The following is a 14,033-nucleotide window of genomic DNA, read 5'->3' as shown; positions in this document are numbered from 1 at the left end:
ACTTAAAATAAAAGTAAATTTATAAGATTTTCACCGTCACATGGCACCCCTCCAGGCTAATAATTGCTTATAATGTAATGCTTATAAAACCACAGATAACCCCAACAAATAGTCGTGGTAAGCATAAGAGAATTGAAATAACTCTCTCACAAAGCCAATAAAATCTATGACAACGTGGCACATTACAGCACCTCTCTTTTTGCTTTGTACGTCTATTGGTTCCGTTGTCTGTGGTAAATGTTAAACATGAAGTGCGTGTATACAATGTTTTCCAAGATGCCAACTAGTATTTAAAAACCAAGCGCTCGCAGCAAATTACTCCAGATTCCTAATTAGAGTACATGTACTTGTTTCAAAAATGCTTTGTCAATAAAGTACATTATTTTACAAACTTTCACGCTACATCCCGTTACCTGTCACTGTCAGTATGTTTTAAAATAAGCGTGAATTGCTCAATGGTAAATGGATAATCTCGTTGAATGTTGTACATTTAAATTCCACACGATTGGCTCTCGGACTATTCAAGTATTTTCTTAGTTTGTTATTTTTACCAAGACAACCTAAATTATATACAATTATAGTATTAATTGCGAATTAATCTCAAAACTTTGCTACAATATGTAAATATTAAAACAATAGTAAAAAGCTTTTTTGTACAAGTATTTAGGTAATAATGTAAATTTTTCTAATTTATCACATTATAATTTCCAATACTCTAATTGTTTATTTTTCATTAAATATGAATAATACTTCAATCACGGTGCAATGTAGTCCTTTAGTTAAATATGTATACATATATTTTTTATAAGTATTACTAGTCTATACATAAAGGATGGAATCTTTTGACTACATGAAATATGATTTTGTGTAAAAAAAAACATGCAGTAGATTCACTGTTCATTCAATTCAATTTAATAATAATTTTCAAAATTCCGACAGGAGGATATCAAACGCAACTGTTCAACGAAGACCATGCGCTGTAAACGAATATAATTAAGTTGAATTTATATTTTCTTAAATTATGTAGGTATAGTGATTACACAATTTCCTTTAAGATGCTTTAACATCGTGGTGGTGTATACTTGACGCTTAGAAATTAACATGGTTCGCTGTAGTATGGTTTTTTATCGTGCTGCTGCAAAAATTCCATTCATAATGTGTCCATGCAATCTGCAGCTCGCTGTACAAGTGTACATGCGACAGTCAGTACAAAATATTTTGTCTAATTATATTGAACATTTTAGGGCACAACATACCGCCAATTTAAATAACATATCAATTCCAGTCAAAAACTTGGCACGCGGCATTTTGAACAGATCGGACCAGCTGGACCCTTCACTTTAAATACGATGTATTTAACTTTTATTAATTTAATCTAAGTACTAACATTTTTCTTAGAGGCAGGCACTCTCGGCGAATTAGAGTATAGTTTCTTGAACAATTCTGGGAATTCGTTGTCTGGGAACAAGTTCGCCAGTGTAGCTGAAACAATACCATACAATTAATTGATTGCCATATCCTCCTAAGGCCTAAGTTCCTACCTATAGTACTTATTCAGTCCAATGAAATTTAAATCATATTCGATTGGAACAGAGTTGCTTTTGCTTTGTTCGTTCAGTTTTTGAACAACTTACTCAGGTTCAAATTACTGTGGCAAATTTTGCATTTTTTATTTGTATGGCAGAGTATGGCTGGCCCTTAGGAGGATAACGTAGAGCTTTTATATATCTCCAAACTTACACACGGTAATATTATTAAATTACATATAAATCTACGGGTAGTTAAGGTACACGTCCGATTGCTTGCCAATGTCCCAGTATGTTTATCATCTTTATCCTTGTGATCGCCAAATACATCAACTGGCGGTATTAGCTAAAATGGCGACTGCGCAGGGTGTCTTCTATTGGGCGTTATTGGCATGTTTTTGTTGAGTACTGCTTTCATGACGTTTGATAAAAATGTATTTATTTTTTACTGCATTACTTTTTCAAAACGTCACTCTTACTGCACCCCATTCATTCATTACATTACTCGTACCCTTAGAGCATTTAGTAACTGGAAACGTCATGGCTGTAATTTTCTGTACGAAACAGTCTGCCGATTTTTGCGGGGGAGGGGACGACAAATGTATTGCTATTTCTACATGATTTGTACGTAACGTACAAATAGCCATATCGGTCCATACAAAAGTTTGCACAATTGTGCTAGTTTTTCGGCAGAGGGGTAAGCTCTTAAAGGCGACTTCAGTTATTAAATGCTCTAAGCTCGTACCCCATTGCACAAATACTATTCATACAATAGTACGGAATAAATAAGAACTCACCTTCCAGTAGCACGAAAATAAGCCTCTTGTTGATCTCTTCACTTTGGAATAGATCGAAGACTGTAAGTAGGCCCCGTCTGGCCGCGTCTGACCCAACGATGTGTTTCAGCTCATCTGTCAAACAACATTTTACTGCTGTGGCGCAGCGACCCGAAGTGGACCCTTCGGCCGCGTATGTAACCGGAGTTTTGTAACCAGTTACATAAAAATAAAAAATGATCCTCATAGGATACTGGTATCCAAGTAATAGGATTTTTACCTTTACTGATACCTGTATGATTGTTCGTAACTAGTATCCAGTAAGGAATAAATAATACTCTTATGAAACCATGAGTGATCCGGACCCATGCTTTACCTAGGACCTATACCATATTATTTTTTTGTAATTGAAGACATGGCAGACCATAAGTATATCAGACTGTGGTAACAGCTAAAATTATACACTGGCAGTATCCTTGTTTAATGTTAACCCTTTTCCAGGCCGCACCAATCTAGACGGTTTTCCGTAAAAATCTGCATATATTCCTATTACTTAGTTATGTTTTGGTGATTCATTTGACTACGTGTAACATTTTACGAAAGTGCATATTGTTTTGAACCTTAAACCTGAAGTCTAAGGTTGAAATTCTATGGACACGTATGTGGTCAATAAATCGTACTATGCCTGGAAAAGGGTTAAAAGACCAATATGTAGTTTTCTTTTTACGTATGCCAGAAAAAAGCTTGTAATATTAGTTTTAAACCTGATGAGGCAGCTAAGAGGGCGACTTTGGCGGCAACTCTGGTCCTGGCCTTAGTGGCCGCATCGCGGTTACCGCCCTGCGGGTTGTTGCGGCTCGTGAGCCATTGTCTGAAACACAAATATTGTTAGGTCCGGATCCATACAGACCTAGACCCTTTAGGAGCACAGAATAGGGAATATTAGGCAAAGCTCTGCGTAGGTGGCGTAACTAGTACACATAAAGTAAACAAACATCAATGACACATCATACGTCACTACGTCAATCACATGGCCTACCGTGAAACATGACAATCGAAAGTTCGGTCTCTGCCTCTCTATCACTCTTGCATATTCGAGCGATAAAGAGGCAGATAACTAAATTTAGATTTTTGCGTTTACCGGTAGGCCCTTGTTAACAAACCGCCTTGATGCATCAATGTCATATTTTATTGTCTGTGAAAACTTGTCAAAAAACAGTTTAAGGCACAGTATGTATAAGGTAGTCTATGGATTTACTAGAGTACTACTGCTGCACTCTGGCGGCAGAACATTGCAGTAATATCCCCTATTAAGATTATGACAAATTAAATTACAATTACTATCTTAATTTTAATTTTGTAACAAGCAGAAACGTCTGATACTCCAGCGCTCTGCCATCTGAGCCACCAAGACCTCATCCATAGCCAGCAAATCTTCCCACCATATGGGTCAAGGGGACCCTAGCGACATCTACCGTATCGATCCAGAGGCCGTGAGTTCAAGTCTCACCCAAGACAGTAATTTTTCCACTTTTAAATTTATTCTAAGCTTAATTACTATCTTAATGTCAATGTGTTGCTGCTCCACTCTCCTTTGCGATTTTAAATGGCTTGCGTAATCAATTTTGGTGACAAAAGTACCTACGAGTACTTTGGGCATTTTAATACATCCCCGACATAATTATATGCGATAGCTGTATACCTAATTTTAAGACGATGATACAATCAATAAAAATTAACCCTTAAATGCATAGTGTTGCCAAATGTCTACAAAGCATTAGACAGCTCACAGATTAAAAACAAAAAGGCTTACGTTCTTGAACGCATCTTTATACCAAACGTCAAGTAGTAGGGTAATGATTTAAGGGTTAAATTTACGCAATATTTTTAATTTATAAAAATTACATTCGTTTTAAGACGAAAAGTCGGAAACCTTGGAAAAATCTAGAAGTTGATAATTTTTAGTATGTGATTTTGAACGGTGTTTTCGGGGTTTGTTATTATTTTATATTTAAATACTTTATCATAGGTATATCACAAATAGTGTACCTTTCTAATGGTAGTAAAAAATTCATATATCTATTACTGAAAATTACATATTTACATAAATATGATTTAGCCAATTCAACTTCTAACACTGATTTCGCAGTGAAAATCGAAGTTATATTTTATTTTACTATTTTTCCTAGAATCGGCAAACAATTATGTGATACATATATTATGTGTTCCGTACTCTACGTCAGAGATGTTCATTGTTTCATTGAGAGAGTAACGCGATCGGTGACCGACAGATGCCGCTAGCGTCTTTGTAGTCGCTCCGCCCCACGCCGTGACGTTGTTCCGCTTCCCCTCCCTGCAAACCGTTGCTCGCTTCCCGCGACTCGCCGCCACCATGTCATTGTTTCGTCGACCGTCTGACCGATGGTCCGCAAATATTTTGTTGCGTATATTTTTGCAGCATGGTGTTTTAACATTTCCGATCCAAAGCTCGGTCGATTAAATAGTGAGATATAGCAGAGATCGCTACTACATATTAGTCTTTTGGCGGTCTCGCGATCGAAGTCATCGAACGGTGCTTTTCGATTCTACCCACTTTTTCTTGCTAAATTAATTTTCACATTCCATGCTGCTAAAATCGTTACCGTTAACTCGCATTTTCGAGATCGAAGTAGGAAGTGCGTCAGTAGTTTTCGTTAACAAGTGGTAACGCAGTCGCTCCGCATCGGAGAGGGAACGTGCGGTCACCGTGCCGGCGGCGGCGGGGGCGGCGCCCGGGCGGCGCGGAGGCGGGCAGCCTGCGCGCGCCGCTGCCGGGTGCCGCGCTTCGCCGATAAGGAGGTTTGGATTGTCACGAACCATCCGGTGAGCCAGTTTAATGATATTCTAGTTCTATTGGCGTTCAGAAGTTACTTCGACACTAAAGGACGGTTCTCGGGCAGGTCATATTAACCTGGGAGTACCTCGTGTCGTTAGTTGCGACGCGACGGGGGCTCCCCTGCCCCGCCCGGCGCCCGCCCGGGCCCCGGCCCCCGCGCGCCGTCGACTTTCTTCTGCTGTCGTCCAAGGTGACCCCGAGACGCCGCGACGCTGCGGGCCGGAGCCCGAGGTGTCGCGGTGCGGGGTCCGCGGGACGCCCACTCCTGTTGCTGCAGTCGCGATGCGGACGCTTCCAGTTCGCGAGAGCAGTCGCGGTGCGAGCGCTTTCAGTACGCGCCCGGTCCTGTCCCGCGCCCGCTCCTGTTGCTGCAGTCGCGGTGCGGACGCTTCCAGTCCGCGAGAGCAGTCGCAGTGCGGACGCTTCCAGGCCACGCCCGCTCCTGTTGCTGCAGACGCGGTGCGGACGCTTCTAGTCCGCGAGAGCAGTCGCGGTGCGGACGCTTCCAGGCCGCGCCCGCTCCTGTTGCTGCAGTCGCGGTGCGGACGCTTCCAGTCCGCGGGACTCCGAGAGACGTCACACGCCCGCTCCTGTGGCTGCGGGCGCTTCCAGTCCGCGGGACTCCGAGAGGCACACGCCCACTCCTGTTGCTGCGGTCGCGGCGCGGGTGGATCGCGGACCTCTCGATCCCGTCCTGGCGCCAAGGTGAAGGCGGACCGCTTCTGCGTCCCGACTGCTCGAATGGAAGGAAGGTAAGTTACGTGGAAGCAGTGGAAACGCTACGAGTACAGCGACGATCGCCGCGTTGGTTGCCGTCCGTCATGAGCGTCGCTGGTTATCTACGCGCCGGTGGTGGCCACCACGATGGCGCCGCCGAGGGCAGCAGTGTCGCCGTGATGATGCGTGCAACTACGAGCCAGCCATCGGCGCCTCCCGTGCCGGTAACGTCCGTCACGCGCACCGGCGCCTGTCGAGCTGGCCGCCACGACGGCGCCTCTCGCCTCACGCACCTGAGCCTGGCGACGGTGGCCGCCACGATGGCGCCGCCCGCTCGATGACTCCGCCCGCCACGACGGCACCGCCCGCCTCACGACGCACCAGTGCCTACCGAGCTGGCCGCCACGATGACGCTTCTCGCATCACGCACCGATGCCTCCCAAGCCGGCGGCGGCGGCCGCCACAACGGCGCCGCCCGCCACGATGGCACCACCGCCTCGCGCACTGGCGCTTCTCGAGCTGGCCGCCACGATGGCGCCTCTCGCCTCACACCAGTGCCTCCCGAGCCAGGCGGCGGCCGCCTCACGCACCGGTGCCTCCCGAGCTGGCCGCCACGATGGCGCGTCTCGCCTCACGCATCGGCGCCTCCCGAGCCGGCGGCGGCGGCCGCCACGATGGAGCCGCCCGCCTTACGCGACAGCGCCTCTAGAGCGGGCCGCCACGATGGGTCCTCGCCTCACGCACCAGCGCCTCCCGAACCAGTGGCGGCCGCCATGATAGCGCCGCCCGGTCTCACGCACCGGTGCCTCCCGAGCCGGCCGCCACGATGGCGCCTCTAGCTTCACGCACCGGCGCCTCCTGAGCGGCGGCGGTTGCCATGATGGCACCGACAATCACGTCGATGCTGTCCACCGATGCTGCAACCACGACGATGTCGTCCCTTGCAATGGCGCCCATGTTCTGTTCGCAAGAATACCACCGCGAACTTACCTGCCGCCGATGCTGCCCACCAAGCTGCGCTGGGCGCCAAAGTATCAGTTTTGTCCTGTCCACGATGGTCCCATTGAGGTACGCAGGCGCCTATAGCTATAGCACGAACAGACCGCTAAGCTCTTGGTTTCGGTTAAGGAATCATCCGGCGACGGCAGACAAGGTCGTAAGGAGCCTCGTCCTAGCGTGGCTCGACTGCCCGGAGTTGAAAGCGGTAAGATATGTCGATACTCAGAGGAAAATACGTCGTGTTCCCGGGCTTCATAAAGGTGCTGATCGACGTGGGGCCGTGCCGCTTCGAGGTTCCTACGACTTCTCGAGGCCATGGAGTGATCCAACCGAAGAACAGCTAGCGACAAGGCCCTGTGCGACCGCTCAAAACCGAGGTGAAAGGCATCGAAAAGGTCTGCAGACTTCACATAATTATCTCTGCTTGCCCGCGCTCTCCAGCTTAAGTTCCGTCTTACAAAGACGAACTCGTGCGCCAAGCCCCTAATAAACAAAATGGGACAAATAAACCCGCTGCGCCTGAACAAGCTTGAGTTTCCGGTGCTAAGAGAGAGGGGCCAGGAGGACTCCAGCAGTTTCCATCTGTCTGTCTTCGACTTTATCGAAACAGTTTTGTTACGCAAGCGCCAAAATCGATTTTAGACTTGATTTCATTAGTTCGATTTCCTTAAAAGCATGCTACCATACCCCTATACTAGCTCGATATAGGGTGTTTCTTCGGGTAAAGCGAATTAGACTATCACGCTCCTAGACATCACGTGGGACACGCGGCACAACACCCCGATTGATAGTTTTCTTTTTCGCGACATACAGGCCTGCCTTGCTGCCGAGTTTCTCGCAGAAATGAGACTCAATGCCTCCTGTTCAGTCTCAAACTCGCAAACTTTAGTTCATGGAGGAAGGTGACACCTTCGCAGTCCACAGCAACACGAAGCTGCCGAAAGCCTCGCGCCACTTCCTTCCTCATCTTATGCAAGCAGTCCGTTACAACCTCCAATATTGGTAGACAATGTACGAGGTAAGGCCCTTACAGTGAAGAGTAACCGTTAACGGGCCACATCTGCAGCGCTGACGACAGAAGTGTAAACATACAACCGCACCACTACAGTATACATAAAACGACGGCGACACTACATTCCCTCCGTTACCATGGCTGTCGCAAAAACTGCTGATGCCAGCAGATCGTCTACAGGTCGCGCTGGTTCCTTGCTACTTACTAGGTCGGTACAACCCCCGAGGGCGACGGTTTATCAAGAAGTCACTGCGCGCCCGAGTGGCAGCTACGCCCAGAAGCCGCCGAGACTATCTGCGCCTGATAGGTGCCTTGTTGGCCAGCCTCCGATTTCGAGAGCCTTCGCACTGTGTCACGGTATTTCTTAACAGACTCTTTGAACTGCTACCACTTCGCTTCTGGCAGCTGCCGGTGATACGACTTGGTATGGATGTCTCCACCTCCCAGCCTAGTCTGTTACCTGTGACGGCGTGATAAGGAGAGTCTTCACGCAGCTGTGGTAAGCTTGCAATTTACTGGCGGTCCTAGTGAACAAAGCGTCAGACCGCCCTCCCTTAAGAGTCAACGACCTTAAGAATGAGGCGTAGATCCTGTCAGATAGGACGCTCCAACACCGAGCTGGCGGGATCAGAAGTGACGTCCGCTGTGATGTACCTACTGGCGTGACTGGCGCATGCATGCAACATGCCAAGGGCTAACGCTACGTAGCGAACGAAACGCAACTCTCTAGGCCACCTGTACGCCCACAATGTAGAAATGGTCTTCATGGTGCATCAAAAATAAGATCGACTGCCAGGTACCTCTAATATCCAGTGAAGTAGCGAACTATCTCAGACATATATTTATATTGCCCATGTTAGCTTTCAGAACGAGACTTGTTCATAAGCCTGTAACAAGCGCTGTATGTGAACCACTATCGGACACTATGCCTTCTTCCAACGCCATTAATAGCGAGACCAGCGCCTCCCAAACCACCAGCTTGGGACGCGAGAAATCTACTTGCCCTAATTTGAATAGCCCTACAACGTACCTATATAGAAGAGCTGCCACATTTTTACTGTTAGCATCAGGCCGCAGGGTCAATGACCTTATAGTCTACTATACTGTAGCCCGGGCAATTACATAGATAACGTTCACGCTATTATTTTATGTCCGAAATTCGGCTCTAAACCAGATAACGTGTCTTACCGATTGGACTCTTAGAAGCTCCGGAATAAAGTATAGACCCAGTAAGTAGGTAGTCTGGGTACGTCAACTTGTGAGAATTACACAAAATGTTAGGGGACACCGCACTTTCAGCCACAGTCTCATCCAAGCCGACCTCGCTTAAGATTTATTTCGATCCACGATGTACTTAATCACTAAATTGGCTGGAAATCTATCCAATTAGCGATATTTTGGCTTAAGTTAATTGGGAACATGACTCTCCTTTAGACCATTCTATCGCCGAGATTCTGCGGATCGGATGCGATTTCGAATGAGAAATCTCTCAAACCAGTTTAACGTCAGATTCGAACCTGGGATTACAATTTAAATTCACAATTTCCTGTAATGCATCATTATAACGAGTCACTAATGATTTCATGGGTTGCAATAAGGCGTATATATTTATTCTTTCTCTGAGTTCTATGACAGTAGGTGTAGCCCTAACGCTTGCGCGCCCGCTGACTCGCCACCAGGAGATAATAAACAGGTCTCAATGAACATCTCTGACGTAGAGTACGGAACACATAATATAAAAATTTTACCTTCCAATAAAATTGATATTATGTTTCCTTCTACGTCAGAGATGTGAGTAATGCCTTCCTGGCAGGCTACTAGGCTACTTTTATGCCGACGGTACTTCTCCTCAACAATGTCATGGTGGCGGCGAGTCGCGGGAAGCGAGCAACGGTTTGCAGGGAGGGGAAGCGGAACAACGTCACGGCGTGGGGCGGAGCGACTACAAAGACGCTAGCGGCATCTGTCGGTCACCGATCGCGTTACTCTCTCAATGAAACAATGAACATCTCTGACGTAGAAGGAAACATAATATCAATTTTATTGGAAGGTAAAATTTTTATATTAATTTCGGGCAAAAAGAAAAAATCATGCATTTAAGGGTTAAAGTACCTAGTATTCAACTTACTTAAATGTCTTAAGATATTGAACGACGTTCCGGGGCGAAGTCACCGAAGAGACTAAATCAAACACCTTTCTGTAAAAACAAGAGAAATATATACTCCCCCTACCTGGGGCCGATTGCATAACAAACTACAACTAATATTACAAGCGGAACTCCTTTTCTAATTTCACTTATTAAATAAGGAGTTCCGCTTGTAATATTAGTTATAATTTGTTATGCAATCGGCCCCAGATAGCGAAAAAGATGTGTTGTGTGTGTTCTGTGTGACTCTAGTTAATAATGTAAAACATGGAAGATATTTCGATTAGTTGAAATTTCCCCGCAGTCGAAATTGTCTCCCTGCACCTTATCCACAATGGAAGGTTACAATTACCAATGTGTGGTACCTCGATTGTCTTATGTGCTCCGTCTAGTAGTTGAGGTGGTCTGTGTTCATGAAGCTATAGTAGCCTTACCACGACTGCCTTAGGGGCTATTCATAAATTACGTCATTTCAAATTAGGGGGGGGGGGTCTGGACATCGGATGACGGTAGCATGAAGTGGGAGGAAATGGGGTCATTTGATGCATGATTTTTGGATGATTATAGGGGGGGGGGGGGTCCAAAATCGTCAAAAATCGATGACGTAATTTATGGACAGCCCCTTAGCCGTGTCTAACTGACGTATTCGCTAACGTCTGCGTAACTTACTTTAGTACGATGCACGATGCATAGAGAGTAAGTTACGCACACGCTAGCGAATATGTCAGTGTCAAACTGGTGGTAGCCGTAAAGGTGTACCGAACCATAGAGAAATATAGTAAGAATAGAGTGCTCACTCCATGCATCAGTTTTGGTACCAAAACGACTATTATTTTCGCAGTCGGCGTCTAGCATCGAGTAGCGGAATTATCACACCGCTACTCGATACTAGAATTGTCTAGTGTCGCGACTCACGAAAATTGTATTAAACAACAATTTACAACTAATATTAAAAGCAGAAGTCGTTGAAAATAGAGTTCCGGTTAATCCGGTTATAATATTAGCTAAAACTTGTTGAGCATTAGACTTTTCGGTCGGTGCTACATCTAAATATTATCAAGTAGTAGTACTGATAATTCCGGTACTCGATGCCAGATGTCGACTACGAATAGTCTATTTGGTACTAAAACTGTTGTATGGAGTGAGGACTCTATGTATTTTTTTCCCTATGACCGAACTTACTTGTTGACTCGGTCTGCGATAAGTGTGCGCAAGGGCGCGAGCAGTTTCCTCCGCAGCCACAGCCCCCGTATGCCTAACACTTCTTCCAGCAGGCGCAGCGCTGCGCTCTCGTCACCCTCCTGCGTAAATAATACTATAGTTTATAATAATTACCAGGACATAACGTAAATAGACTCTGTCTATTATGTGGTTATTACGCGGAAACCGCTTTCTTATATACGTCCGCTCTCATCCATACTTAATATTATAAATGCGCAATTGTGTCTGTCTGTTTGTAACCTCTTCACGCTTAAACCGCTGAACCGATTTAGTTGAAATTTGGTATGGAGATAGTTTGAGTCCCGAGGAAGGACATAGGGTAGTTTTTATCACAGAAATCACGCTTTAAGGGGCCACCCCCTTAAAGCGTGATGGATAATGGATGGATATGGACAAAGGGACGTGGAAATGAGAAAATTCATCAATTGCCTGTTAATTGGTGTAAGCAATTAAGCATATTATGCTCAAAATTATTGCCATTAGATTTTATCCAGGCGCTATACTTAATCTAACTGCTACCACTACTGCTGAACTAATTCCACACAGACGAAGTCGCGGGCAAAAGCTAGTTACTAAATAAAGCACAGTGCCATATCATGCGCAATAGCACTACCATAGTAGGCACCGGCGATATTTATTTCCCGATTAATCTCGTTGATTTTTTCAGGATTGCAACCCGCTATAAGTGCTTTTAGAACTAAGAATCATCTTATTCAAGTTTGAAACTAGTATTCAGAAATCCAAATTAAATAAATAATACTTACGTCTTGACTATCCGAAGAATTCCCATATCTGAGGTCCTCACAACTGTCGCTTCCTTTGCTTTGGAACACCTTTGATATACCTGTAAAATAGCAATACTTGACCAACTGACCAAATTAAGGTTAACATAATAGTAGGATAGCAAATATTTTGTATTCTCTTGTGAAATGTGACATTTTCATGGAAGTGAATATTATAATTTTTGTACGTATATATCGTCAAACTACATAAATAATTTAATTAAACTGCATGACATATATTGAATAATAATAAAAAAAGACAAAAGTATTAATACCCCTGTTGACATGTAAAGTTTGTAATTTTATGAATAAATGAATATGAATATGAATAAATTAGATTAGATAAATATTTAATTTACTTACTGTCAAAATGAATTGTGAAATTGCAAATCTAAACTAATTTTGCACATGAAATTATCTACGAATTGTTATGTACTTATTTTTTAATGTATTAAGGAATAAATGAGGCTATAATATAATAATATCGTCAAACTGGTATGCTCATATTGGTCATACAGCATCAAAAAATAAAAAATCAATGGCTCCTTACCATCCATAACTCCATCGACTGTATTGGCAAACTGGTCAGGCATATTCTTTAAGGTCCTCACACCAGCCTTTATTGAATTCACAAACAGGGCATCGAACTGTGGAATACGAGAGATTAGGCATTTTAAAAGTTCATCAGGTAATAGGCTAGACGACAGATTTTAGATTTAGATTTAGATTTATTTATTTCATAATATGAAATTACAATATAAATTATTTTACACTAATCTATACGAATTTATATTATGATCGTCAAGTAGGAAAATAACAATTGACTATAATTATACAAATGTCAAGCGTTACAAAATTTAAAATTATTAACAATGTCAAATAATATAAAAGAAAAACAATGTCAATATGGCTAAGCTAAGCACGGATATCTCAAAATGATCGTCAAATTAAAATAAAATAAAATAAAATGAAAAACAGGTCAATAGAAAAATTAATTACATTCAATTTGGATTATTACATGTCATTTCCATATGTGACGTTATCTATGAAAAGGGACCTAATTGTCGATGGCGTTTACGCCATTATGAACTATGCTCCGATATAAATACAATGCCGCGCGACGCGGTACGGCGTAAGCGCCATCGACAATAAGGTCCCTTTTCATAGATAATGCCCCATATATTCATTTACAGAATATAATGGATTATCCACAAATTTCCATTTATGGTATCAATCGATCAGATTTGTTTTTAGGATCAAATGTCTATATGGGACCCATTGCATTTAAGCAATACATAAGACAGAAATGATAGTCAAAGTCCGACAGTCGTACTTCACTCGCGAAACGCTCCAAACAAAACGATAAGTGAACGTGACGTCAAGGTCACTGAGAGTCCATCTTGAAGTATGGACAAAACAAGAAAATTGTGTTTTTGTCGGTGAAATATTGCGTTTATGTATATAGTTGCTATACAATCTTTTTATGGATAAAATGTAAGGAATCGAATGGTATTCTTACCTTACTGATTTCCTTTTTGGAAGTTAAGAAAAAACTTAAAGTTTGAATCTTTTAGGTCCTGTATTTTTGTATTATTTCCATATATTATTTAATAACCACATTATTCCGATATATTGCTCATTTGCTATCTATTTTACTAGATTTTTTTATAAAATTCAACATGTGTCATCATCCCTATTATTCAGCATGCGGTTTCTGGTGTTATAAAGAATGATACTTACCATATTGCTAGTCTTTCCCGTCTGTATCTCCTGGCTTAGGAAGCCTCCTAGGTAATCTGCTGACCAGAGCGCCATATAACGTGCTTCCCTTGCAAGATTCGCTAAATTCATCAGGTAGTTGTTAAGCATCCGTTTTCTGGTTTCAAGGACGGCGCGGGAGGTGTTTTGAAACGTCTTCTTCGCAGGAAAAGGTAGATGGCCTAATTCCGGCCACTAGAACATAAAAGATAAGTAGGTAT

The 14,033-nt window shown here is 43.6% G+C and overlaps 1 protein-coding gene across 2 annotated transcripts in view; it reads right to left on the bottom strand.

The window, feature by feature from the left end:
• Nucleotides 1-1,256: 1,256 nt before the first annotated feature.
• The window catches only part of LOC134792761 (sorting nexin-13-like), a 30,109-nt gene continuing 17,332 nt past the window's right edge, over nucleotides 1,257-14,033 (bottom strand). The window contains exons 17-24 of one of the 2 annotated variants that reach the window (XM_063764078.1): nucleotides 13,795-14,007; nucleotides 12,605-12,701; nucleotides 12,037-12,116; nucleotides 11,234-11,352; nucleotides 10,034-10,102; nucleotides 3,067-3,173; nucleotides 2,324-2,437; nucleotides 1,257-1,482 (exon numbers count right to left, since the gene is read on the bottom strand). In XM_063764078.1, the coding sequence (XP_063620148.1) occupies nucleotides 1,376-1,482; nucleotides 2,324-2,437; nucleotides 3,067-3,173; nucleotides 10,034-10,102; nucleotides 11,234-11,352; nucleotides 12,037-12,116; nucleotides 12,605-12,701; nucleotides 13,795-14,007 (906 nt within the window). In that variant the 3' untranslated portion in view covers nucleotides 1,257-1,375. The remainder of the gene's footprint in view (nucleotides 1,483-2,323; nucleotides 2,438-3,066; nucleotides 3,174-10,033; nucleotides 10,103-11,233; nucleotides 11,353-12,036; nucleotides 12,117-12,604; nucleotides 12,702-13,794; nucleotides 14,008-14,033) is intronic. The other variant, XM_063764080.1, reaches the window with a different exon arrangement.

The sequence above is a fragment of the Cydia splendana genome, chromosome 8 (assembly GCF_910591565.1).
Source record: "Cydia splendana chromosome 8, ilCydSple1.2, whole genome shotgun sequence".
NCBI lineage: Eukaryota > Metazoa > Arthropoda > Insecta > Lepidoptera > Tortricidae > Cydia > Cydia splendana.
The sequence above is the reverse complement of the archived record's forward strand: the minus strand, read 5'-3'. Positions and strand labels throughout refer to the sequence as shown.